This window comes from Vipera berus, assembly GCF_964194415.1.
Source record: "Vipera berus genome assembly, chromosome: Z".
NCBI classification, from domain to species: domain Eukaryota; kingdom Metazoa; phylum Chordata; class Lepidosauria; order Squamata; family Viperidae; genus Vipera; species Vipera berus.
The window spans coordinates 132,874,685-132,899,791 of NC_138205.1; the positions used below are offsets into that span (position 1 = coordinate 132,874,685).

General features: G+C 53.1%; 4 protein-coding genes, 1 long non-coding RNA gene and 1 pseudogene across 6 annotated transcripts in view; all 6 read left to right on the forward strand.

Moving 5' to 3' along the window:
• LOC308678093 overlaps positions 1–25,107 on the forward strand; it is a 305,537-nt gene that overhangs the window by 116,673 nt on the left and 163,757 nt on the right. The gene's annotated exons all lie outside the window — the stretch shown is intronic.
• Positions 1,201–4,967, forward strand: LOC308677816 (GTPase IMAP family member 2-like; the record flags this gene model as incomplete). Its single annotated transcript, XM_081344514.1, has 5 exons — positions 1,201–1,224; positions 1,672–1,699; positions 2,743–3,521; positions 4,018–4,045; positions 4,954–4,967. 5 exons carry the CDS (start codon positions 1,201–1,203, stop codon positions 4,965–4,967), a joined length of 873 nt encoding a protein of 290 aa, XP_081200640.1.
• LOC308677817 (GTPase IMAP family member 9-like) lies at positions 5,199–11,171 on the forward strand (the record flags this gene model as incomplete). Its single annotated transcript, XM_081344515.1, has 5 exons — positions 5,199–5,274; positions 7,437–8,074; positions 8,734–8,761; positions 9,839–10,476; positions 11,136–11,171. 5 exons carry the CDS (start codon positions 5,199–5,201, stop codon positions 11,169–11,171), a joined length of 1,416 nt encoding a protein of 471 aa, XP_081200641.1.
• Positions 11,594–13,315, forward strand: LOC308677818 (GTPase IMAP family member 2-like; the record flags this gene model as incomplete). Its single annotated transcript, XM_081344516.1, has 3 exons — positions 11,594–11,651; positions 12,241–12,875; positions 13,226–13,315. The coding sequence occupies 3 exons, from the start codon at positions 11,594–11,596 to the stop codon at positions 13,313–13,315; spliced, it is 783 nt and encodes a 260-aa protein (XP_081200642.1).
• LOC308677819 (GTPase IMAP family member 9-like) lies at positions 14,344–15,510 on the forward strand (the record flags this gene model as incomplete). The annotated part of the gene is made up of 2 exons (XM_081344517.1): positions 14,344–14,362; positions 14,900–15,510. 2 exons carry the CDS (start codon positions 14,344–14,346, stop codon positions 15,508–15,510), a joined length of 630 nt encoding a protein of 209 aa, XP_081200643.1.
• On the forward strand, positions 23,429–24,186 carry LOC308677820 (GTPase IMAP family member 4-like; annotated as a pseudogene). The gene has a single exon. The product of its transcript is annotated as a GTPase IMAP family member 4-like (transcript).

Consider the following 25,107-nt stretch of genomic DNA (forward strand, 5'->3'; position numbering starts at 1 on the left):
GGGATAAGCGCTGAGTCGGGGCTGGGTGGGAGGAGGGTCGGGTGGGGGGGGGTCTTCGGCGGCAGGGAGGAGGCGGGATGCGCCCAGGGGGAAGCTGGAGTTTGGGGGGGGGCGGGTGGGAGGGGCAGAAAGGGGGGCCAGGATCGGGCCCTCCGATCCCGCCGGCCCAAGCTAGGATCCCGGGAATCGCCGGCAGACGCGGCCGCTCCCTACATCTCCCCGAATCCCGCCCCTCCCGCGAGAAAAAAGCCTCCCGGGATCCGCGCAAGAAGGGCGCAAGGCTTCCCAGGCGTGTCGCGGGGTGTGTGTGTGGGGGGGGGGGTCGGGGTCCCCTTCCTTTTCCCTTCTCGGAGAGGTGGGGGCGGCAGGGGGGGTCTTTCGGGGGTCCAGCCCCGCCGGGGAACCTCCGCCCCCTCCCCACCCCCCCTCCCAGGACCCCTCCCTCTGATCTTCCCGGGCGGAGGAGGCGCAAAGGGGCAGCGCAGCGGGAGGGAAAGGCGGCATTGCCCCCCCCCAAAAATATCGAGGGGGTGGTCCGTGTGGGACCGTCCGAGCAAAGGAGACCGGGCAGGACTGGCGACCCCCGTCCTCCCCTTCCTTTTCCCCTCCCCACCCCGCCTTTCCTCCTCCAGGAATTAATTTCCCGCTGGCTCGCCTCCCCTTTTCGGTGGGGCTGGGGGGAGTGGGGAGGGCGGAGGCGGAATTGCCCCCCCCTCCCGCCTCCATTTACGGGGTGATGCAGAGGATCCCGGGGTGGGGTGGGGGGCTTCGGGGGGTCTCTGGAAAGCGGAGGGAGGGGCATAGCCTGCCCCCTGCTCCCCACACACAGGTCCCCTGGGGCAGGCATCGCGGGTGGGGGTCTCAGGCGGACTCAAAGGAGGAATGCCCACCTTTTCGAGGCATCGCTGGGACAGGTGGGAGGGGAGGGGCAGCCCCCCCATTTCCTCCCCCTGCCCAAAAATGGTCGTGGGCCCCTCCCTCGGTTCAAAAGAGGGGGTCTCCCCCATCTTCTCTTTCCTTCCCCACAGTCCGGTGTGTGTGTGTGTGTGTGTTTCCTACCCCTCCCCTGCCCGAAAAGGGTCGTGGGCCCCTCCCTCGGTTCAAAAGAGGGTGTCTATCCCCCCCCCCCATCTTCTCTTTCCTTCCCCACAGTCCGGGTGGGGGGGGAGCGAATCCCTCTGCGAGCTTCAGCAGCCAAGAATGAACCAGCAGCCGGCATTCCGGGTAAGTCTGGGATGGGGGTCCTCAAAGGGGAGGGGTGTGTGTGGAGGCTTCCGGAAAGGGGAGAACCTTTGGGGGCCCGGACAGCCATCCAGCCCCCCCCATTATGGTCCAGAGCAGTCCTGTCCCCTACTTGTAAAAATAAAGCTCCGGTGCTAAAGCATGCAACGCCCCCCCCAAACAAATGAGGTCTCCCCCAGCCCTACTTCCCCCTTCCTCCACTTGCTTTCTGCTCCCCCTCCCTCCCTGCCCCTCCTTTCTTCCTGGCTCCCTTCAGAGCATCTCAGACCCCCTCCCTTAGCTGGGGGGATGGTCCAGAGCAGCCTTGAATGGGGGTGGAGGACCAGGCTGCGGTTTCGGGGTCCGAAGAAGGGGGGGCAGCCGGCTTTCTCTGCCCCACTGGACACGCCGGGACCACGTCTGACCCGTGTTTCCTTTCCACTCTTCCAGGGAACTATGGAGGAAAAGATCAGCCTGGGTAAGCGAGGGGGACACGTGTTTGGGGGGGGGGGACAGCCTGACAGTCACTTGGGACGGCGAGCTGATGCCAGTTCAGAGGAAGAGTTGCGCTGGATGGGTCTCTCCCCATAGCGAACAGCCAGAGCCTCGCTGGCCGGCCTAGAGGAAGGGATGCCTTGACCCCTTTTTGGAGACCCCCTCCCCACTCCTGAGCACAGCTGCCTCCCTCCCTGAGAGGGTCTCTTGCCCACGGATGGGCCTCCTTCCACAGTTCGGAGACCCACCACAGACGGCATCTGGTGACGGGGGAAAATGCAGGATAGCTGCGAAAGGAAGGCAGCAGTCTCACTGGTGGGCTGGGAGGAACAGGCAGGCAGGAGGAAGGGGCTGCCATGGGGCACTCATGTGGGTGGGCGGTGGCCCTCAAGACCCATTGCAGCAAACCCCTTGGATCATCGACCCCTGGCAGTCGGAAATCCCTCCGGTCTGCACGGATCGTCTTCCCGGCAGGTTTAATCGCACTCTGTCTAAAACAAACCAAGTTGGAAGCCGGCTTGCAAGCTTTGGGGGTGGGGGAGGCAGGAGGGTCAGTCCTGCGTGGTCCAGCCTACCTCTGCATCCTGCCCCCCAGTCCAGTGGGTCCGGCATCCTCCCGCAGCTCTCTGCCAGCAGCCCTGAGTCTCTTCCGGGTCACTCTGCTCACTCGGACTCACCTTTGCTGCTGGAGGCTGGACACAGCGGCCATATTTGGACATCGGGGAGGGGACTAAGGTGGGGATCAAAGGGCTGCTGGGACCAGAGCGTAATTTCCTGACTTGGAGCTTCATTGTTTTTGCTAAAATGGGGTTCGCACAATGTGGAATCTACACGGCAGAGTATCCCATTTTAGCAACTCTGGGAGATTCACAAAAAACCCCCATCCCTGAACCGCTTCAGGGCAGGGGTGCCTCCTTTCCAAAACTGTCTCCCTTTCCAGCCTGCTCAATGACACCCCAACATGTTGGATCATGGCCACCCATTTCTTCCAGGGCATGTGTGAAACGTCTCAATTCTTTTTTGTAGCATCATCTTCCAAACTCACAGGGGAGGACGCCGAACTCCGGCTGATCCTGGTAGGAAAGTCCGGAAGTGGGAAGAGCGCCACGGGCAACACCATCCTCGGCCGGAGAGAGTTTAAGTCCCTGGGGGGAAAGGCCACCACCATAAGGTGCCAAAGGGGTCAAGGAAGATGGCAGGACCGGAAGATCTCCGTGGTCGACACACCCAACATTTTCGATTCTGAAAACCACAGTGAGATTGTGCAAAATGAGATCAGGGCTTGCGTCGAACTCTCCCAGCCTGGCCCCCACGCCCTGATCTTTGTGACACAAGTGGGACGCTTCACTGCCGAAGATGTGACAGCTGCGAAACGTGTCTGGGATATCTTTGAGGCCAAATCGGCCAGGCACACAATCGTCCTCTTCACCTGCGTGGAGGATTTGAGAGGGAAATCCCTGCAGGAGTACATCCGAAATTCCAGCAACCACAATTTGCAGGAACTGATCCAGCGGTGTGGGGACCGCTACTGTGGCTTCAACAACAAGGCCGCAGGAGCCGAGTGGCAGGCGCAGGTCTCAGAGCTGATGGAGATGGTGCAGAGAGTCATTTTCGAGAACGGGGGGAGACACTACGTCAACTGGCTGTACGAGTTGCCCATGGTACGGGATCAGCGTGTCATAGAGCGGAATCCAATGGCAGCATGGAACTGGGCGAGGGCAGTGCTCTTTCTGGGCATCTGGTGGAGCTGCTCCGTTTACACGAGAACAAGGGGTCCCTCCTCTCTGGGAGATCCCAATGAGTGGGTGGGACAGCCAAGGCACTCAGGACAGGCAATAGGGGAGGGAGAAGGGTGGTTAATGGGTGGAGAGCATGCAATGCCCCCCCAAAAAAGGGGTTCCCTCAGCTCTACTTCCCCTTTTTCTCCTCTACCTGTGTTCCCCGCCGTCCCTTCCTTCGCCCCCTCCCTCCCTGCCCCTGCTTGGGGGCAGTGGTGGGATTCAAATACGTGAACAACCGGTTCTCTGTGTGGATGCCGCTTCCAGAAATCCATTCTGGGCCTGGGCAACAAAAAATTAGCTACCGGTTCTGCCAAAGTGGTGCAAACTGGCTGAATCCCACCACTGCCTGGGGGGGGGGTTTCCAGAGCAACTTCTGGGCGATGCCTTGAATGGGATGGGGGACCAGGATGCGGTTTCTGGGCATGAACAGGGTGGCAGCTGGCTCCCTGCCCCACTGGACATGCCGAGGCCTCTGGGATTCGAGACCCCTGTCTGACCTGTGTTTCCTTTCCACTTCCAGGCAGCCCTGGATGAGAAGGCCAAGCCAGGTAAGTGAGGAGGCCGTGTCTGGTATTTGGGGGGGGGCTGAAAAGTAACAAAGAGGATTCAGCAGCTGGAGCCCAAAACATCAGAGGAAACGGGTGCAGGAATTGGCGTTTGGCCAGTCTAGAGAAAAGAAGGACTGGGGGGGGCGGGGGACTAGATAGTAGGATTCCTGGCAGTGGGGGGGTTGTCACAAACAGCACTTCTCACTAGCACTGAAGATGTTACCTACATTGGGTCATGAAACGTCTGCAAGAAATCCATCAAGCTCAGAGGACCACCAAGGACCCTGATTCCTCCTCCTCCTCCCCCTCCTCCTCCTCCTCCTCCTCCTCCTCATATCCTGATCTTGAGGCAGACTTGATGCTGCCTGAAACCTAGAGTCAAAAACAAGCTAAGGATCAGTCTGGACCAGACACACACACAAACGCACACCCGGCTTCTATCCAGTTGCAGTTTCCTTGATGGATGCTCCTCTTCATCCTGTGGAGGGAGAACGGGAAGACGTGACGATGGACGTTACGGCAGCAGGGAGATCAGGTAATTCTTCTCATCTCCTTGACACAGGAGGGGTCTCTTAGCACAGGGGACACCCAAACATTTAGGTACCAGGGACCGGTTCCTTGGAGAGGGCTTTTTCTGTGGACCAGGGGGTGCGTTGGTTTCGTGTGCTTCGCTTATTTGCGTGGCCCGGTTGCCGGCAGACTAGGTGCCGCCTGAAACCTAGAGTCAAAAACAAGCTAAGGATCAGTCTGGACCAGACACACACACAAACGCACACCCGGCTTCTATCCAGTTGCAGTTTCCCTGATGGATGCTCCTCTTCATCCTGTGGAGGGAGAACGGGAAGACGTGACGATGGACGTTACGGCAGCAGGGAGATCAGGTAATTCTTCTCATCTCCTTGACACAGGAGGGGTCTCTTAGCACAGGGGACACCCAAACATTTAGGTACCAGGGACCGGTTCCTTGGAGAGGGCTTTTTCTGTGGACCAGGGGGTGCGTTGGTTTCGTGTGCCTCGCTTATTTGCGTGGCCCGGTTGCCGGCAGACTAGGTGCCGCCTGAAACCTAGAGTCAAAAACAAGCTAAGGATCAGTCTGCATGAGACACACACACACAAACGCACACCCGGCTTCTATCCAGTTGCAGTTTCCCTGATGGATGCTCCTCTTCATCCTGTGGAGGGAGAACGGGAAGACGTGACGATGGACGTTACGGCAGCAGGGAGATCAGGTAATTCTTCTCATCTCCTTGACACAGGAGGGGTCTCTTAGCACAGGGGACACCCAAACATTTAGGTACCAGGGACCGGTTCCTTGGAGAGGGCTTTTTCTGTGGACCAGGGGGTGCGTTGGTTTCGTGTGCTTCGCTTATTTGCGTGGCCCGGTTGCCGGCAGACTAGGTGCCGCCTGAAACCTAGAGTCAAAAACAAGCTAAGGATCAGTCTGCATGAGACACACACACACAAATGCACACCCGGCTTCTATCCAGTTGCAGTTTCCCTGATGGATGCTCCTCTTCATCCTGTGGAGGGAGAATGGGAAGACGTGACGATGGACGTTATAGCAGCAGGGAGACCAGGTAATTCTTCTCATCTCCTTGACACAGGAGGGGTCTCTTAGCACAGGGGACACCCAAACATTTAGGTACCAGGGACCGGTTCCTTGGAGAGGGCTTTTTCTGTGGACCGGGGGTGCGTTGGTTTCGTGTGCTTCGCTTATTTGCATGGCCCGGTTGCCGGCAGACTAGGTGCCGCCTGAAACCTAGAGTCAAAAACAAGCTAAGGATCAGTCTGCATGAGACACACACACAAACGCACACCCGGCTTCTATCCAGTTGCAGTTTCCCTGATGGATGCTCCTCTTCATCCTGCAGAGGGAGGATGGGAAGATGTGACGATGGAAGTTACGGCAGCAGGGAGACCAGGTAATTCTTCTCATCTCCTTGACGTAGGACAGCTCTCATAGCACAGGGGACCCCCAAACTTTGGGGCACCAGGGACCAGGTTCCGTGGAGTGGGGTTTTTCTGTGGGCCGGGTGTGTGTGCTCGTTTCGTGTGCTTCGCTTATTTTGCGAGGCCCGGTTGTCAGCATTCTGTGGATCAGTGGCGGTTCAGGGAAGAGGGGTTGGGGACTCCTGTCTTAACAGCTGTTTTACATTATGGTGGATCCTCCCAGAAAAGTTACTTAAGATCCAATCCTGAAATTATAGTCCCTGCAGCTCCCCAATGGTCATTTGCACTTGTGGCTGACCACAAGGACACTGCAGTACCCCTTACCTATTCTACCCATCCTGCCACTTGGTCACTGCAAGCATTTCCCTTCCCCAAGAAGTTCCTGAAGTTCTTTCTCCTTCCACACCAGGTCCCCCTAAACGTTTCCCTCTGGCTTTAATCGTATTCTCACCCCACCCCCCAGGCTCATACCTTCCACCTCCCTTAGCAATAGCACTTATATATCACTTCACAGTACTTCCGAGGCCCCTCTAAGCGGTTTACAGAGTCGCCTTATTGGCCCTCCACATTTTAGCGATCACGGAAGGACAGAAGAGCTGAGTCAACCTTGAGCCGGTCAGCATCGCACTCCTGGCAGTGGGCAGAGTTTGCCTGCAATGCTGCATTCTACGCACTGTGCCACCAGTGATCATGGTGGTGCAGTAGAGGCTGTTGAGCAAGGGGTCGGATCAGTCTGGATGAGACACGCACGCACCAACACACATCCCCAGCTTCTATTCAGTTCTAGATTCTAGATGACTGATGCTCCTCTTCATCCTGCGGATGGAGAATGTGAAGAAATGATGTTGGAAGGTATGGCTGCAGGGAGATGTTGATGTAGGACAGGTCTCAGCATAGTCACCTTATTGGCCTCCCACATTTTAGCGACCACGAAGGGACGGAAGAGCTGAGTCAACCTTGAGCCGGTCAGCATCGAACTCCTGGCAGTGGGCAGAGTTTGCCTGCAATGCTACATTCTACGCACTGTGCCACCAGTGATCAGGGTGGTGCAGTAGAGGCTGTTGAGCAAGGGGTCAGACTAGAAGACCACCAAGGTCCCCTCCACTATTACTCCCGTACCCTGGCCCGGGACCATCGTCACACAGCACACACCAGCAGCCCTGAACCTCCTCACAGCTCAGGCTCAATTTGTTTGGCTCCAGCTTTGCTCATGGGGGCTGGACACAGTGGCTGTATTTGGACATCTGCTAAAGTGGGATTTGCACGTTATGGGAATCTGCACGGCTGAGCAGCCCATTTTAGCAACTCCGGGAGATTCATATAAAAATATCACTGAACCACTTCCGAGCAGGGGTGACTCTTTTCCAAAATTGTCCCCATTTCCAGCCTGCTCAATGACATCCTGACACGTTGTGAGAAATATCTCTATTCTTTTTTGTAGCATCGTCTTCCAAACTCACAGGGGAGGACGCCGAATTCCGGCTGATCCTGGTGGGAAAGACCGGAGGTGGGAAGAGCGCCACAGGCAACACCATCCTAGGTCGGCCGGTTTTCAAGTCAGTCCTGGAGCCGAAGACCACCACACTGAGGTGCCAAAGGGGGCAGGGAAGCTGGCAGAACAGGAAGGTCTCTGTGGTCGACACACCCGACCTTTTCGATTCTAAAGACTACAATGAGACTGTGCGACGCGAGATCGGGGCTTGCGTCGAACTCTCCCGGCCTGGCCCCCATGCCCTGATCTTTGTGACCCAGGTGGGACGCTTCACCGCTGAAGATGTGACAGCTGCAAAGTGTGTCTGGGATATCTTTGGGGACGCATCCGCTGGGCACATGATCATCCTCTTCACCTGTGAGGAGGATTTGATCGGGGAATCCCTGCAGGAGTATGTCCAAAATTCCGACAACCGCAATCTGCGAGAGCTGATCTGGCGGTGCGGGAACCGCTTCTGTGGCTTCAACAACAAGGCCGTGGGCACCGAGCAGGAGAGGCAGGTCTCAGTACTGATGGAGACAGTGCAGAGAGTCGTTTCGGAGAACGGGGGGAGACACTACATCATCCGGCTGCACAAGGTGCCCACGGTACGGTATCAGTGTGTCATAGAGTAGAATCAAATGGCAGAGAGGAACTGGGCGAGGGCAGTGCTCTTTCTGCCGGTTTAAACGAGAACAAGGGGTCCTTTCTCTCTGGGAGACCCCACTTGGTCGGTGGGACAGCTGAGACCCTCATGTTAGGACAAGCAGTCGGGGGGGGAAGGGTGGTAAAGGGGGGAGAGCATGCAATGCCCCACCAAAAAAGAGGTCCCCCAGCTCTACTTCCCCTTTTTCTCCTCTACCTGTATCCCATGCCATCCCTCCCTCTCCCTGCCTGCCCCTCCTTTCCTCCCTTCCTTGGTCCCTTTAGAGCAGGGGTGTCAAACGTCCGGCCCGTGGGCCAGATGCGTCATGCCAAAACCGCGCCCACCCATTGCCGGCAATGGAAAAAAAGCCGCGATATGTTGCGATACATCACGTGATTTTGCGAGTTTGACACCCCTGCTTTAGAGCATCTGAGCCCCTCCCCCTGTTAGCGGGGGGGATCCACAGCAGCTTCTGGGCGATGCCTTGAATGGGGTAGGGGACCAAGCTTCGGTTCCTAAGCTTGAACGAGGTGGCAGCTGGTTCCCTGTCCCACTGGACACGATGAGGCCCCTGGGAGTTGAGGCCTCTGTCTGACCCATGTTTTCTTTCCACTCTTCCAGGCAGCTACGGATGAGGAGGCCAAGCCGGGTAAGTGATGAGGCCACATCTGGTGTTTGGGGGGGCTGAAGAGCAACAAAGAAGATGAGGGGGCTGGAGGCTAAAACATTGAAAGATCGGGTACAGGAATTGGGGTTTCACCAGACTAGAGAAAAAAAGGGCTGGGGGGGACACGATAGCAGCATTACAATATTTGGGGGGCTGCCACAAACAGCACTCCTTACGAGCCCTGATGACGTTCCCTAGTTGCGTCATGAAATGTCTGCAAGGAAGCCATTAAGCTGAGACAGCACCAGGGAACACATAGTCCTCCTCTTCCTCCTCCTTCTCTATATACTGATCTTGAGGCAGATTAAGTGCCACCTGAAACCTAGAGTCAAACACAAGCTAAGGATCAGTCTGGATGAGACACGCACGCACCAACACACATCCCCAGCTTCTATTCAGTTCTAGATTCTAGATGACTGATGCTCCTCTTCATCCTGCGGATGGAGAATGTGAAGAAATGATGTTGGAAGGTATGGCTGCAGGGAGATGTTGATGTAGGACAGGTCTCAGCATAGTCACCTTATTGGCCTCCCACATTTTAGCGACCACGAAGGGACGGAAGAGCTGAGTCAACCTTGAGCCGGTCAGCATCGAACTCCTGGCAGTGGGCAGAGTTTGCCTGCAATGCTACATTCTACGCACTGTGCCACCAGTGATCAGGGTGGTGCAGTAGAGGCTGTTGAGCAAGGGGTCAGACTAGAAGACCACCAAGGTCCCCTCCACTATTACTCCCGTACCCTGGCCCGGGACCATCGTCACGCAGCACACACCAGCAGCCCTGAACCTCCTCACAGCTCAGGCTCAATTTGTTTGGCTCCAGCTTTGCTCATGGGGGCTGGACACAGTGGCTGTATTTGGACATCTGCTAAAGTGGGATTTGCACGTTATGGGAATCTGCACGGCTGAGCAGCCCATTTTAGCAACTCCGGGAGATTCATATAAAAATATCACTGAACCACTTCCGAGCAGGGGTGACTCTTTTCCAAAATTGTCCCCATTTCCAGCCTGCTCAATGACATCCTGACACGTTGTGAGAAATATCTCTATTCTTTTTTGTAGCATCGTCTTCCAAACTCACAGGGGAGGACGCCGAATTCCGGCTGATCCTGGTGGGAAAGACCGGAGGTGGGAAGAGCGCCACAGGCAACACCATCCTAGGTCGGCCGGTTTTCAAGTCAGTCCTGGAGCCGAAGACCACCACACTGAAGTGCCAAAGGGGGCAGGGAAGCTGGCAGAACAGGAAGGTCTCTGTGGTCGACACACCCGACCTTTTCGATTCTAAAGACTACAATGAGACTGTGCGACGCGAGATCGGGGCTTGCGTCGAACTCTCCCGGCCTGGCCCCCATGCCCTGATCTTTGTGACCCAGGTGGGACGCTTCACCGCTGAAGATGTGACAGCTGCCAAGCGTGTCCGGGATATCTTTGGGGACGCATTCGCTGGGCACATGATCATCCTCTTCACCTGTGAGGAGGATTTGATCGGGGAATCCCTGCAGGAGTATGTCCAAAATTCCGACAACCGCAATCTGCGAGAGCTGATCTGGCGGTGCGGGAACCGCTTCTGTGGCTTCAACAACAAGGCCGTGGGCACCGAGCAGGAGAGGCAGGTCTCAGTACTGATGGAGACAGTGCAGAGAGTCGTTTCGGAGAACGGGGGGAGACACTACATCATCCGGCTGCACAAGGTGCCCACGGTACGGTATCAGTGTGTCATAGAGTAGAATCAAATGGCAGAGAGGAACTGGGCGAGGGCAGTGCTCTTTCTGCCGGTTTAAACGAGAACAAGGGGTCCTTTCTCTCTGGGAGACCCCACTTGGTCGGTGGGACAGCTGAGACCCTCATGTTAGGACAAGCAGTCGGGGGGGGAAGGGTGGTAAAGGGGGGAGAGCATGCAATGCCCCACCAAAAAAGAGGTCCCCCAGCTCTACTTCCCCTTTTTCTCCTCTACCTGTACCCCATGCCATCCCTCCCTCTCCCTGCCTGCCCCTCCTTTCCTCCCTTCCTTGGTCCCTTTAGAGCAGGGGTGTCAAACTGCCGGCCCGTGGGCCAGATGCGTCATGCCAAAACCGCGCCCACCCATTGCCGGCAATGGAAAAAAAGCCGCGATGTGTTGCAATACATCACGTGATGTTGCGAGTTTGACACCCCTGCTTTAGAGCATCTGAGCCCCTCCCCCTGTTAGCGGGGGGGATCCACAGCAGCTTCTGGGCGATGCCTTGAATGGGGTAGGGGACCAAGCTTCGGTTCCTAAGCTTGAACGAGGTGGCAGCTGGTTCCCTGCCCCACTGGACACGATGAGGCCTCTGGGAGTTGAGGCCTCTGTCTGACCCATGTTTTCTTTCCACTCTTCCAGGCAGCTACGGATGAGGAGGCCAAGCCGGGTAAGTGATGAGGCCACGTCTGGTGTTTGGGGGGGCTGAAGAGCAACAAAGAAGATGAGGGGGCTGGAGGCTAAAACATTGAAAGATCGGGTGCAGGAATTGGGGTTTCACCAGACTAGAGAAAAAAAGGGCTGGGGGGGACACGATAGCAGCATTACAATATTTGGGGGGCTGCCACAAACAGCACTCCTTACGAGCCCTGATGACGTTCCCTAGTTGCGTCATGAAATGTCTGCAAGGAAGCCATTAAGCTGAGACAGCACCAGGGAACACATAGTCCTCCTCTTCCTCCTCCTTCTCTATATACTGATCTTGAGGCAGATTAAGTGCCACCTGAAACCTAGAGTCAAACACAAGCTAAGGATCAGTCTGGATGAGACACGCACGCACCAACACACATCCCCAGCTTCTATTCAGTTCTAGATTCTAGATGACTGATGCTCCTCTTCATCCTGCGGATGGAGAATGTGAAGAAATGATGTTGGAAGGTATGGCTGCAGGGAGATGTTGATGTAGGACAGGTCTCAGCATAGTCACCTTATTGGCCTCCCACATTTTAGCGACCACGAAGGGACGGAAGAGCTGAGTCAACCTTGAGCCGGTCAGCATCGAACTCCTGGCAGTGGGCAGAGTTTGCCTGCAATGCTACATTCTACGCACTGTGCCACCAGTGATCAGGGTGGTGCAGTAGAGGCTGTTGAGCAAGGGGTCAGACTAGAAGACCACCAAGGTCCCCTCCACTATTACTCCCGTACCCTGGCCCGAGACCATCGTCACGCAGCACACACCAGCAGCCCTGAACCTCCTCACAGCTCAGGCTCAATTTGTTTGGCTCCAGCTTTGCTCATGGGGGCTGGACACAGTGGCTGTATTTGGACATCTGCTAAAGTGGGATTTGCACGTTATGGGAATCTGCACGGCTGAGCAGCCCATTTTAGCAACTCCGGGAGATTCATATAAAAATATCACTGAACCACTTCCGAGCAGGGGTGACTCTTTTCCAAAATTGTCCCCATTTCCAGCCTGCTCAATGACATCCTGACACGTTGTGAGAAATATCTCTATTCTTTTTTGTAGCATCGTCTTCCAAACTCACAGGGGAGGACGCCGAATTCCGGCTGATCCTGGTGGGAAAGACCGGAGGTGGGAAGAGCGCCACAGGCAACACCATCCTAGGTCGGCCGGTTTTCAAGTCAGTCCTGGAGCCGAAGACCACCACACTGAGGTGCCAAAGGGGGCAGGGAAGCTGGCAGAACAGGAAGGTTTCTGTGATTGACACACCCAACATTTTCAATTCTGAAAACCACAATGAGACTGTGCGATGTGAGATCAAGGCCTGCATCGAACTCTCTCAGCCTGGCCCCCATGCCCTGATCTTTGTGACCCAGGTGGGACGCTTCACCGCCGAAGATGTGACAGCTGCCAAGCGTGTCCGGGATATCTTTGGGGGCGAGTCTGCCAGGCACACGATCATCGTCTTCACCTACGAGGAGGATTTGGGAGGGATATCCCTGCAAGAGTATGTTCAAAATTCTGACAACTGCAATCTGCGGGACTTGATCCAGCGGTGCGGGAACCGCTTCTGTGGCTTCAACAACAAGGCCGCGGGAGCTGAACAGGGGAGGCAGGTCTTGAAGCTGATGACGATGGTGCAGAGTGTCGTTTTAGAGAACAAGGGAAGACACTACATCCAGCTGCACAAGGTGCCCAAGGTACAAGATCAGCGTGTCATAGAGTAGAATCAAATGGCAGAGTGAGAGCAAGGGGTCCCTCCTCTCTGGGAGACCCCACTGGGTGGATGGGACAGCTGAGACTCTCATGTTAGGACAGGCAATTGTGGGAAGGCGAATGGCTGGAAGTTAGTAGCCGAGATTCATTTGTTAGGAAGCAGATGGCTGAATCGCTCAGGATCCCTTCTTCCTTGTTAGCAAAGGAAGGCAGAGAAGCGGGGGAAGAACAGGGGAGGGGAGCTAGCTACAAGTGGGACACGGGAGGGGGTGTTCTAGGTAATTTGGGGAGGGGGCTTTCATCTTTTCTGAAGTTTCTGCTGGGTTCGTTCCAGGCAGTCAAACAAGGGGAGAGCTGTCAGAGCGTGCACAGTCTTATTGCGCGAGATAAACCAGGAGTAGACACAGTAAACAATGGTCTATAGCAAAGGGTGGTTTATCTTACACTGTCTACAATATCATACACCAGGAGCAGTCTACATATATGTGCTAATAGAGCAAGATCTAACACACCACAGTTAAAGCAGAAAATGGAAGAGAGAGAACACATCAGCAGAGCCTTCTTTTTATACAAAGGCTCATAAAGAGACACAGACCCTGCTGACTCATTCCCATCATTACACTTTACATCTTACATTACATAAGCTGGTTAGCTGTTAAATCATTACCTTGACAGAATCCCTTTCCCCAAACTCTTTACATGGGTGGTCTTGGTGAGCAGTAGGGGTAATCCTCGGCTTACCGACCATAAGTGATCCCAAAATTTATGTTGCTAAGGGAGAAACAGGTTAAGGGAGTTTGCCCAATCTGATGCCTTTTCTTGCCACAATCATTCAGGGAATCGCTGCAGTTGTTCAGTTAGTCACCCGGTTGTTAAAGCGAATCTGGCTTCCCCCTTCACTTTGCTAGTCAGAAGGTCACAAAAGGGGATCACGTGACCCTGGGACACTGCGACCATCATAAATACGAGTCAGTTGTCAAGCATCCAAATACAAAGCACGTGACCCTGGGGATGCTGCAACGGTCGTCGGTGTGGAAAAAATGGTCATTCTTTTCAGTGGTGTCGTAACTTTGATCGCTAAATGAACTGTTGTAACTCGAAAACTACCTGTACACACATTGTAATCAGTGTACTGATGTTGGAGAGGGGAACACTCCTGGAAAAGGTAGTCCAGAAAGGGGTGTGAACAGTCTTCCAGGGCAGCTGACTGATGTATCAGTCGGTCTCCTGCGTACTCCAGATGGTTCAGGATCAGGATGAATTTGCCTCAAAACCAGCGGCGGGGGAGGGGATAACCCTCTTTTAACCCCCTCCCCTCAATTCCTGCCTGTGTCTTCTGGGGGGAGGGGAGTTCCTGCCAACCTCCGAACAAGGCAACTCTCTCCTTTGGCTGATTCTGTTTTGCTTTTCATCCAGAAATCCTCAGATTCGGCCTATGCCAATCATCCGGAAATGGCTGGAAGCATCCGAGGTAAAGTCTGTAACCCCTTGGGGAGTGGGTTGGGTGAGACTTGCTGTCCTGGGTGGAGGGTGGAGGAGGTCAACCATCACACTCGGTTAGACAGCAAAAGAAATTCCTAGGACATTCATTTTTTACCAAGAGTATAACTTTACTGAAGTTTCCATGTGGTTACAGAAGGAGAAAAGCCGGTTCTAATGATTTTGCACACAAACAGCATCGGAGAGTTTTCCCTTCCCCCCCCCTGGTTGTCCCACTGTCCATGGTCCACTGATTGTTGTCATTCACTTTGTTTTGAGAACGATCTGACTGCCTTGGACTTTCCCAGCCAAATCATGTTGAGTCTGTCTCAGGCTTTCAGCCAGGCTCACTTGCATTCCTCCTTTCCCTCCCTCACCTTCCGGTGCCTTCCCTCCCCCCCACTTCCAATTACCGTTGTCTGGATGCAAACAAAACTGCGTAGTGAGCCAACCATGACAAACCGGTTATGATGGCCGTACGCTGACTGACCAATTCCCCTTCGTGTCTCTTCTCCCCTTTGGGTTGTAGGGCCTGAACGGCGGATCGTCCTCGTGGGCAAAACCAAAAGTGGGAAAAGTGCGACGGGAAACACAATCCTGGGGAAAAAAATCTTTGGGACGTCACATAGGTCAGATGCAAAAAGTTGCCAAAAGGAGGAGATGGTGTGGAACGGCAGGAGGATTGTGGTTGTCAATACGCCTGGCTTCCTCCACACCGGGCGTCCAGAGAGAGCAAATGCTGCTGAAGTGAGCAAGTGTGTGAACTTTTGTTCCCCGGGTCCCCACGTTATACTCTGGGTCATGCGCTCTGACCGTTTCTCCCAAGAGGAGAAGGACGTGGCTCGGATGATCAAAGGGATTTTCAATCGGAAAGGCAGGAATTATATGATCGCCCTGTTTACCCACAAAGATAAACTGAAAGGTCGTCCTCTTGAAAATTTCACCTTTCTCCAAGATCATAAGGAATATATTGCTGAATGTGGGAACCGCTACCTGCCTTTCAACACCATGGCCGAAGGAGACGAACGGGAGGCTCAGATGGCCAGACTGATGATGATGATTGATCAGCTCGTACATGACAACGGAGATGCTCTTTATTACACGGAGGACATGCTGAAGAGCAACACAGAGGACTTTTAAAAAAAACTGGCTTCTCCTTGTGTCCTATTGTCTAGGCCTTTCCCCACCTTTTCACAGATTGGACCACCTTTAGGACATGACAATGCTCGAGTACCACCAGTGGCTTAGCAAAGTGTCAAAAACTTGATGAAACACCCCCCCCCAAAAAAGCGGAAAAAAGTGATCAAAGCACATCCACTTACCACACTCGTACTGGGAAACTTGTGCCTGTTTTTCTGACGTTAATCTTTGCCCTCGTGGCTGGAGAGAGCTTACTGGTAGAATTAAGTCAGATTCCAGCTGAAGACAATTCCTTTCCTTAGTTTTTATACATGTTAATGAAGGAAACGCCTTCTTCCACGTGTACGTGGAAACAAATGATAGTAACGCTACGACAGCATTTCCCAACCCCCACCCCCACTTCCAGCTACAGTTTTGCAACTTGGCTCCCGAACTCGGTCATTGTTTTTTCATTAAACGGTTCCTTCAAACGGCGGTGTGATGTCAATTCCAGACGATTGTGGACTTCACAAAAGCAGCACAGCGTTTTATAAATTTGTCTCTCTTCTTCACGAAAACGGCTCCTTGCTTTGTTTGTGTTTTGTTGTAAAAATGTCTCTGGATCCAAGAAGGCTTTGTGGGATGCTTAGATAATACTTCATTGCAGATAATGCAAAAAGGAAGCTGCTGGTCATTTCCTTCCATGAAATAAAATTCAGACTTCAAATAATCTTCACTTTGTTTTCGATTTGGTGCCAAATCGAATTTCATCGGTAGAGGTTCCTTTGCTGAATCACTTTCCCTTTGCACTGATGAATATATGATGAATTTCTCCATATATATTAATATGCACCATTACCTTGGTGGTCAGGTGGCTGGTTGGCCCTTCTTCCTCTTCTGTTTCTCCTCACCCATACTTGCAAAGGCCGCTGGCTCAGTCTCTCACATCTCTTGCAAAGGCCGCTCACTTGGTCTCTCACTCATGTTGCTCACAAGGGTGCTCGCTCGGTCTCTCACGTCGCTCGCAAAGGCCTCTTGCTCGGTCTCTCACTCCCCGTCACTCGCAAAGGCTGCTTGGTTTCTCTCTCATTCCCCGCTCGCTCACAAAGGCCGCTCATTCAATCTGTCATGTCACTCACAAAGGCCTCTCGCTTGGTCTCTCACTCATGTTGCTCACAAGGGTGCTCACTCAGTCTCACGTCGCTCACAAAGGCCTCTCGCTCGGTCTCTCACTCCCCGTTGCTCGCAAAGGCTGCTTGGTTTCTCTCATTCCCCGCTCACTCACAAAGGCCGCTCATTCAATCTGTCATGTCACTCGCAAAGGCCTCTCACTTGGTCTCTCACTCCCCCATCGTTCACAAAAGGGCACTTGCTTGGTGTCTCCTGTCGCTTGCAAAGGCTGCTCCCTCAGTCTCACGTCGCTTGCAAAGGCTGCTCGCTCACTCTCTCATTCCCTCACGTTGCTTGCAAAGGCCACTTGCTTGGTCTCACTCACCCATCGCTCGCAAAGGCCGCTCACTCGGTGTCTCACTCACTTCACTTGGAAAGGCCCCTCTCTCTCTCTCTCCCCTCACCACTTCGCTAACAAAAGCCTCTTTCTCCATGTGTTTTTTTTCTCCCTCTCCCGCCAAGCCCTGCTCCTTTGACAGCTTCTCCTCTCTTTGCCCTCCTCCTCCTCCATTTCTCTTCTGGGAACACTGGAAGCTCCAATTAGCATGTAGCCATGCGCACCAATCCTGGGGCTTCTGCCAAGCCCTGGAGCCCCAGCTGATCTCCTCCAGGCGTGTGCAGAGCCGCTGTAGCTCATTCCCTCTCCCGCTACACTTGGCTAGAGATTGTGTACCACCTGTCAGGTGCTAAAGTACAACTGCTCGTATGCATACCACTGGTTGAAAAGCCCTGTTCTAATCCAGTCCCTCTGCTCAAGACCCTCTACTATTTCAGATAAATGTCTGTCCAGTCTCTTCTTAAAAGCCTCCATTGATGGAGCACCCACAACTTCTGGTGGCAAGCAGTTCCACTGGTTCCACAGGGTGCCTGGAGGCTGGGGGGCATCAACTGATCCCTGGCAAGGCCCAATGGCTTTGATGACATGGGGATTTGGGATCCAAGACTTTGTCATCTTTGACTCTGGATAGGGTGACCCTTAGCCATAAAGCACATTCAGAAGCGTCCCGATCTGGCATGGCCTTTCGTGGTGGTTGTTGTGATTCAGGGTCAGCCTGTGGGTTCGGCAGTTGGGTCGGACGACTCAGAGGAGGAGGAGGGGGGTGTTGAAGAGCTTGCTGATGATGGCCTTGAGGCTCCGCAGAGCCCTCAGCCAGGCCCCTCCCACCTGGTCACGACGGAGACCCAGCTGTGTGAGCCTGACAGCGTGGATGAAGATGACCCACAGCTGGCCCTGTTCAAGGACGCCCAACGCAGGAGGCAGTCAATCAGGAGTAAACAGAGGAAGGCAATGGGACACCTCGGAAGGAGGCAGAGAGAAGCCACGCCCTGAACTGTATAAAAGGGGAATGCGTGGGAGGGCTGGTTTGCTGAAGGCAACCGCTTGAAAAGCTCCTGTTTCTTGGTTCGTGTCTTGTTCTGTTTGTTTTTGTATTCATAAATTTGGCAGGCTTAATTCCAGCCTCTTGCCTTCTTGTAAAAGGGGTTGTCCCTGCCTTTTCTGCAGGGCCGGTAGCAGGCTGGTACAGAACAGTGGTGATGGATGCATTGCTAAGCACATTGATTTGTGCTTTAGATTGTAAGCCGCCCTGAGTCTTCAGAGAAGGGCGGGATATAAATGGGATTTAAAATAAAATAAAAATAAAAAAAATTGGACGTTGCCATCGGCACTGTTCTCCTGCAAGCCTACGCTCCTTCAGGTACCCTGTTCCTTTGTGCCTTCTACTGCAGGACATTGCATGCAGCGGAAAGGAACTACACAATATGGGACAATGAACTCCTGGCTGAAAAGGTGGCCTTTGAGACCTGGTGGCACCATTTGGAGGGTGCCTGGCATCAAATTGAGGTTTGGACCAATCATCACAATCTGGAGCATTTTCAGACAGCCTGGACTCTGAACCAGAGACACCAAGCTACCACCATCTAACAGAGCCACCACTGCACTGGTCGTGATGGATATGTTCGCTAAAATGTTCCATTTTATCCCATGTTTGGGACTACCTCAGCTTGATCCATGGCTCAGTTACTCATTCGCCGTGTGTTCCGACTGCACGGTCTGCCAGACCGGGCTGTGTCAGAATGAGGAACACAATTCACGGCGCGGTTCTGGCAAGCTCTGCTGAAACAACTTAAGATACAGGTGTGTCTCTCCTTGGCCCATCATCCAGAGACTGATGGGGGTACTGAAAGAGTGAATGCCATCCTTAAGTAATATCTCCAGTGCTTTGTCAGTCAATAGCAGGACAAATTGGCAGATGTGCTAGCGATGGCTGCATATAACACCACACAACATACTTCCACCCAAGTGACCCCAGTTCTTTGCCAAATATGGTTTTCACCCGCGTCTATTTCCCTTAGCCGCAGACTCTCCCGTGCCCACAGTGAATGTATTCCTCCAAGAGCTTTGGGCTGTGCACCATGTGGTGAAACACCAATTCGACAAGGCCAAAAGGACTACAAGAAATTTCCTGACTCACCATGTGGCACCTGCCTTCGAGTTGGCTGTCTAAAAAACTGGACCACCACTGCCTGGGCCCATTTCCTATCGAAGCCAGGATCAACCCTGTCACCTTTCAACTAACCTCGAAGAATGAGGATCCACCCAGTGTTCCATCGGTCCTTATTGGTGCCTATGTCAGCAGACACTCCCCACTCAGATTTAAGTGACTGACCACTAGGACTCCTAGATCCATCTCACAGTTACTACAGTTGAGTCAAGTACAACCTATTCTTATAAGGGCCACGGTGGCTCAGTGGGTTAGGATGCTGAGCTTGTCGATCAGAAGGTTGGCAGTTTGGCGGGTCGAATCCCGAGTGACGCGTAACAGAGTGAGCGCCTGTTACTCGTCCCAACTTCTGCCAACCTAGCAGTTCGAAAGCACGTAAAAATGCAAGTAGAAAAATAGGAACCACTACGGTGGGAAGGTAACAGCCTTCCGTGCACCTTTGGCGTCTAGTCATGCCAGCCACATGACCACGGAGACGTCCTCGGACAAGCGCTGGCTCTTTGGCTTTGAAACGGAGACAAGCACCGGCCCCTAGAGTCGGAAACGACTAGCACGCATGTGCGGGGGAACCTTTACCTTTACCACCTATTCTATACCTGTGCATTTGGGTTTTCCTGCCTAAGTGAAATGAATTGCAATTTGTTGGATAAGGCCCAGCCTTTGAGCCTGTCCAGAACCTTTTGGATCTTGAGCCCATATTCCAAAGTGCTGGCTATTCTCACCTCCCCCCCCGATCGCTGTCCTCTGTAAACTTCAGGAGTTCCCTGTCTGTAAAAGTTCGCAAATCCTAGGAAACTTTAGACCTGTTTTCTGGGTTTCGGGGGAACCCAGTCCAGGACCGCTCTCACTTTCTCTGTGTCCATCTCTATCTCCTCGCTGGATAAATGATAGCCCAGGTAATCAATGTGACCTTTGTGGAACTCACACTTTGACAGTTTGGTGTACAGTTTGTCACAGCGCAGCTTTTTTTTAGTGCCGCTCTAACAAGCTAACCAACCCCCCCCCTTTATATAGGTGATCATGTAGAACTTTTGTTGATCAATTGCATGAATACCGCAGGGCCCCCTTGTAGGCCAAAAGAGAGAACTTTAAATTGGAAACAGCCAAGCGGGCAGTTGAAGGCCGTTTTTCCATTCAACCCATTTATCCGTATGCAGTAATAAGCTTCACTCAAGTCTAGCTTGGGGGAAAAAAACAACCCTTTCACAACTGTGCTAATATGTCTTTCATTAAAGGTAGAGGTGGGGGAGGGAGTAGAGGGAGAGAAGCAGTGGTGGGACTCAGATATGTGAACAACCGGTTCTCTGCGTGGAGAGACCGCTTCTGGAAGTCTAATTCTGGGCCTGGGCAACAAAAAATTAGCTACCGGTTCTGCCGAAGTGGTGTGAACCGGCTGAATCCCACCACTGGAGAGAAGGGAAGGGGGAAATGGAAGGAAGGAGGAGAGGGAGAGAGAAGGGAAGGAAAGGAGAGGAAAGGGGGGAAAAGAAGGGAAGGAAGAAAGGAATGGAGGGAAGGAAAAGGGGGAAGGAAGGAAGGGAGGGAGGCAGTGGTGGGGTTCAAATATGTGAACAACTGGTTCTCTGTGTGGATGCTGCTTCCGGAAGTCCATTCAGGGCCTGCACAAGAACGGAGCGGGGCTAGCGAGTATCACGCAAGTGCTCGCTGTGCCCCGTTTATGTCACGCACATGCTCGCGGCGCTGTGTGGGCGCGCGCATGCGCGAGCGTGCTTAAAATGCTTCCCCCTCACTTTTCTTCCGGTCTGCCAAACAAAGATTTCTAACTTCTGCTTTAGAGATTGCCTTATGTAACGATTCACCTCAGCTAACCACCCAAGAAAGCAGAACTCTTGAAACAGGCATCGTCTCAAAAGGATACTTTTTATTAGGGGTCAGCGACAGCAGGGAAGTCAAGGCGAGATCTGGGGAAAATCCCGCTCAAAAGGGCGTAGTCAAAGCAGCAACCTTCCTCCTCCCGCCAAAGTCATATTGTCCGTTTGAAATCTAGCCGGTCCACGGATGGCAACGACGCGCGGGTAACTGACACACGTTGGTGCGCATCTCAAGGTCTCCTCCAGCTTTCGTTTGTCCCGCAACCATCTCCCTCTCAAGTGGGCGGAGGCGGGAGAGGGAAAGTCGAAAGCGAAAGTTATCCCAAGCCAAAGCAAATCCGTCCCTCCCCCCTCCCAGCAGAATGGCAGGCCCCAAACGGGAACACATACGCAGGGAAAAGAATAAGGGTTTGGGAGATCTGACCGAACCTTGGGGTCTGAGATAGGCATAAAAGGGGGGACCGGCTCGAATTGCTGGTTGTCATCCAAAACGACGGGGAGATGGTGGAGGTTACAATCTCAGCCCCTGCCGACATTGGGAAAGGCACAATTATGCATTAAGATGAATCACAAGAGAATTGGAGAAGGGTGATTGAAAAAAGCCGAGAAAGAAATTAGTTCCCCCGCCCCAGACATTATATCTCAATGTTTACTATTGAGTCTGTTTAAAAACAGAAGGCATTTTAAAAGGATTTTTTCTTTTTTCTGGACCTGGTGGGATAGAACAGGGCTGCCCTATCTTCTTGACCATCTCCATCAGCTCCGAGACCTGCTTCTCCCGCTCGGCTCCTTCGGCCTTGTTGTTAAACCCGCAAAAGCGGTTGCCGCACTTCTCAATCAGCTTACGCAGCTTTTCGTTGTTGGAATTTTGGATGTACTCCTGCAGGGAGCCCTGTCTCAGGTCTTCCTTGCAGGTGAAGAGGACGATCGTGTGACGGACGGACTTTTCCCCAAAGATCTCCCGGACCCGCTTGGCGGCGTCCTTGTCTTCTTTCGTGAAGCGCCCCACCTGGGTCACCAAGACGAAGGCGTGGAGGCCCGACTTCCACATCGGATGGCATTTTGTCATCTTCTCTTTCAGTGACGGATCCGTCTCTTTGGAAACGAAAAGGGCCGGCGTGTCAATCACAAAGATCTTCCTGCCTTCCCAGGTCCCCTGCCCCATTTGCAACACCTGGGTGGTGGTCTTCGCTCCCAGGGTGGACATGAACTCCCTCCGGCCGAGGATGGTGTTGCCCGTGGCGCTTTTCCCACCTCCGGACTTCCCAACTAGGATCAGCCAGACGTCGGCGGCATCCCCTGGGAGTTTGGAAGAGAGAGGGACAGTCTTAGGGCACAGCAGAGTTACACGGCTGGAAGGGAATTCAGTGAATATATGGGGGGGGAAGGTAGGGGGAGGGGCGGAGAGAGAGAGAGAATATTAGATGAGAGAGACAGACAGACAGACAGACAGACAGATAGAGGATCAGACTAGAAGACCTCCAGTGTTCCTTCCAACTGTTATTCTATGATTCTGTAAGGCTTTCTTGCTTGAGCAGTGGGTTGGACTAGATGACCTCCGAGGTTCCTTCCAACTCTGTTACTCCATGCTTCGGCACACACAGCCAAGCTGTTTCCCTGTGGAAGAATTGGCAAGCAATGAAGCCAAATCCTGGCGGGACCCTCACCTCCTTCCTTCGCTTCCGTTCCGTGGTCCCTCATGGCAGCCTAAAAGAGAAAGAATCAGCAGTTCAGACAGGGGAGGGTAGAGTCCCTGGGCAGAGTAAGAAGAGGAAACTTGACAGCTGCTTCTCTGGAATGGTCCAGGATCTCCTACCTGGGCAAGGGGCTGGACTAGATGACCGCCCAGGCCCCTTCCAGCTCTGTTATTTCATGATTCTGTAAGGCTCTCCTGCTTGGGAGGGGACTGGACCAGATGACCTCCAAGGTCCCTTTCAGCTCTGTCATTCTGTGATTCTGTAAGGGTCTCCTGCTAGAGCAGGGGGCTGGACTAGATGACCTCTGAGGTCCCTTCCAACTCTATTCTCAATGACTGATTGCAGTGGGAATGGCTGAAGCTACTGTCCTGGGTGGAGGGACAGGCTTTGGTGGCTGTACACTGCTGATGGGAGATCGCACACACACACACACACACACACACACACACAGAGAGAGAGAAATAATATATGATGATGATAGCTAGAGATATATATAGAGAGAGATGATAGATAGATAGATAGATAGATAGATAGATAGATAGATAGATAGACAGACAGACAGAGAGTGAGTCCCAGGAAAGTCAGGAGATTCAGGCAGTTCAAATGAGTGTCAAGATTTATAGCAAGCTTCAGTTCGCTATAAGAATCTGACCTACTAATGGATCAAGGGAAATGAGCGGGAGATAAGAAAGGCATTCAAGGTGGATTTAGATTTCTTGTGGGCACGCAGGGATTCATGACTGATGACGCCTTTGACCCCTCCCACGGGCACAGCCTGTTCATCTCCTCCAACCCTACTGACCGATCCCCTTCTTCTCTCCCCCCCCCCCCGCTTTGGGTTGTACAGCCCGAACGGAGGATTGTCCTGGTGGGCAAAACCGGGAATGGGAAAAGCATGACGGGAAACGCCATCCTGGGAGAACAATGCTTTAAATCCATCGTGTCCCCTAAGTCAGTGATGATATCTTGCCAAAAGAGGGAGAAGAACTGGAATAGCCGGAATATTATGGTGGTTGACACTCCTGGCTTTTTCGACACCAAGGTTTCAGAGAAGGAAACTGCCGTTGAAGTGAAGAAATGCGTGAGCATGTGCAACCCAGGTCCGCACGTCATTCTGCAGGTGGTGCGTCCTGGCCGTTTCTCCAAGGAGGAAAAGGAGGTGGCTAAGCTGATCAGTAAAATCTTCAACTTGGAACGCCAAGAATTACATGATCCTCTTGTTCACCCGCAAGGATGACCTGGAAGAAACGAGTCTGGAGGACTTCCTATCCCAGGGTGATGACTCGCTTCAGAAACAGACAGAGCAGTGTGGACCTGGCCTTCAACAACAAGGCCAAAGGAGAAGAACGGGAGGAACAGATGGCCGAATTGATGACCATGATTGATCAGCTCATACACAACAACAGACATGCTCCGTGTTACACAGAAGACATGATGAAGGAAGATGAAGAGCACTATAAGAAAAGCAAATCAATCCAGTGTTCTATTCTCTAACAAACACCAGAAAGCCTCTCTGCTAGATCCTCTGCTCCAAGGGGGCAGATAATAATAATAATAATAATAATAATAATAATAATAATAATAATAATAATAATAATAATAATAATAATAATAATAATAATAATAATAATAATAATAATAATGATGATGATGATGATGATGAAAGAGACCTTGGAGGTCATCTAGTCCAACCCCCTGCTCCGGCAGGACAGCCTTTCAGACAAATGGCTGTCCCGTCTCCAGTGATAGAGCCCCCACAACCTCTGGTGGCAGGCCGTTCCACGGATAGCTGACCGAAAGGGGTCCCAAGAATCCGTTTCACTCAGGACCCTCAGCAGCTGCCAGGCCGTGACCTCCTACACCACGTTCCCTACAAATGGGAGGTCAGAAGCTGGACAAATAAATGGCCGAGTTCCCTGGTGCTGCAGGGAGGGCAGAACAGGGCTGATAAAGCAGCCCCCACCCCACCAGCCTGCACAAATGGCTGATGAACACCGAAGCGCAGTTTACAGCAAAGGAAAGCGACAGATAAAAGCAGGTAACAGACCTTTGGCAAAAGCATCAGTCGAGGCCAAGGTGGGTGAAAATTAGGGGAAAGCCCGGAAGGGCTGGACAATGATCTGGGACCCCCTCCCTGCCCTGCTGGCCCCCACACCCATGTTGAAGGAAAAGTCTTCATCATGGTTCAGTCCAAGCCAGGAATAAACAACATGGCGACTGCTTTAGAAAGAAGGTTGCAGTTTATGGAAGAGGAGAGCCAGACAGGAAGATGGCTCTGGAAGAAAAGAGAGCAAGCACATGTAGGGAGTGGGTGTTTATACCCTCTGGAGCCTTTTGTTTGGAGTGGGTCCTGTGGTGTAAACTTTGACCTGAGTCTGAGTGTGCCTTTCTGGTCTTCTGATGGTGGTGGGTTAA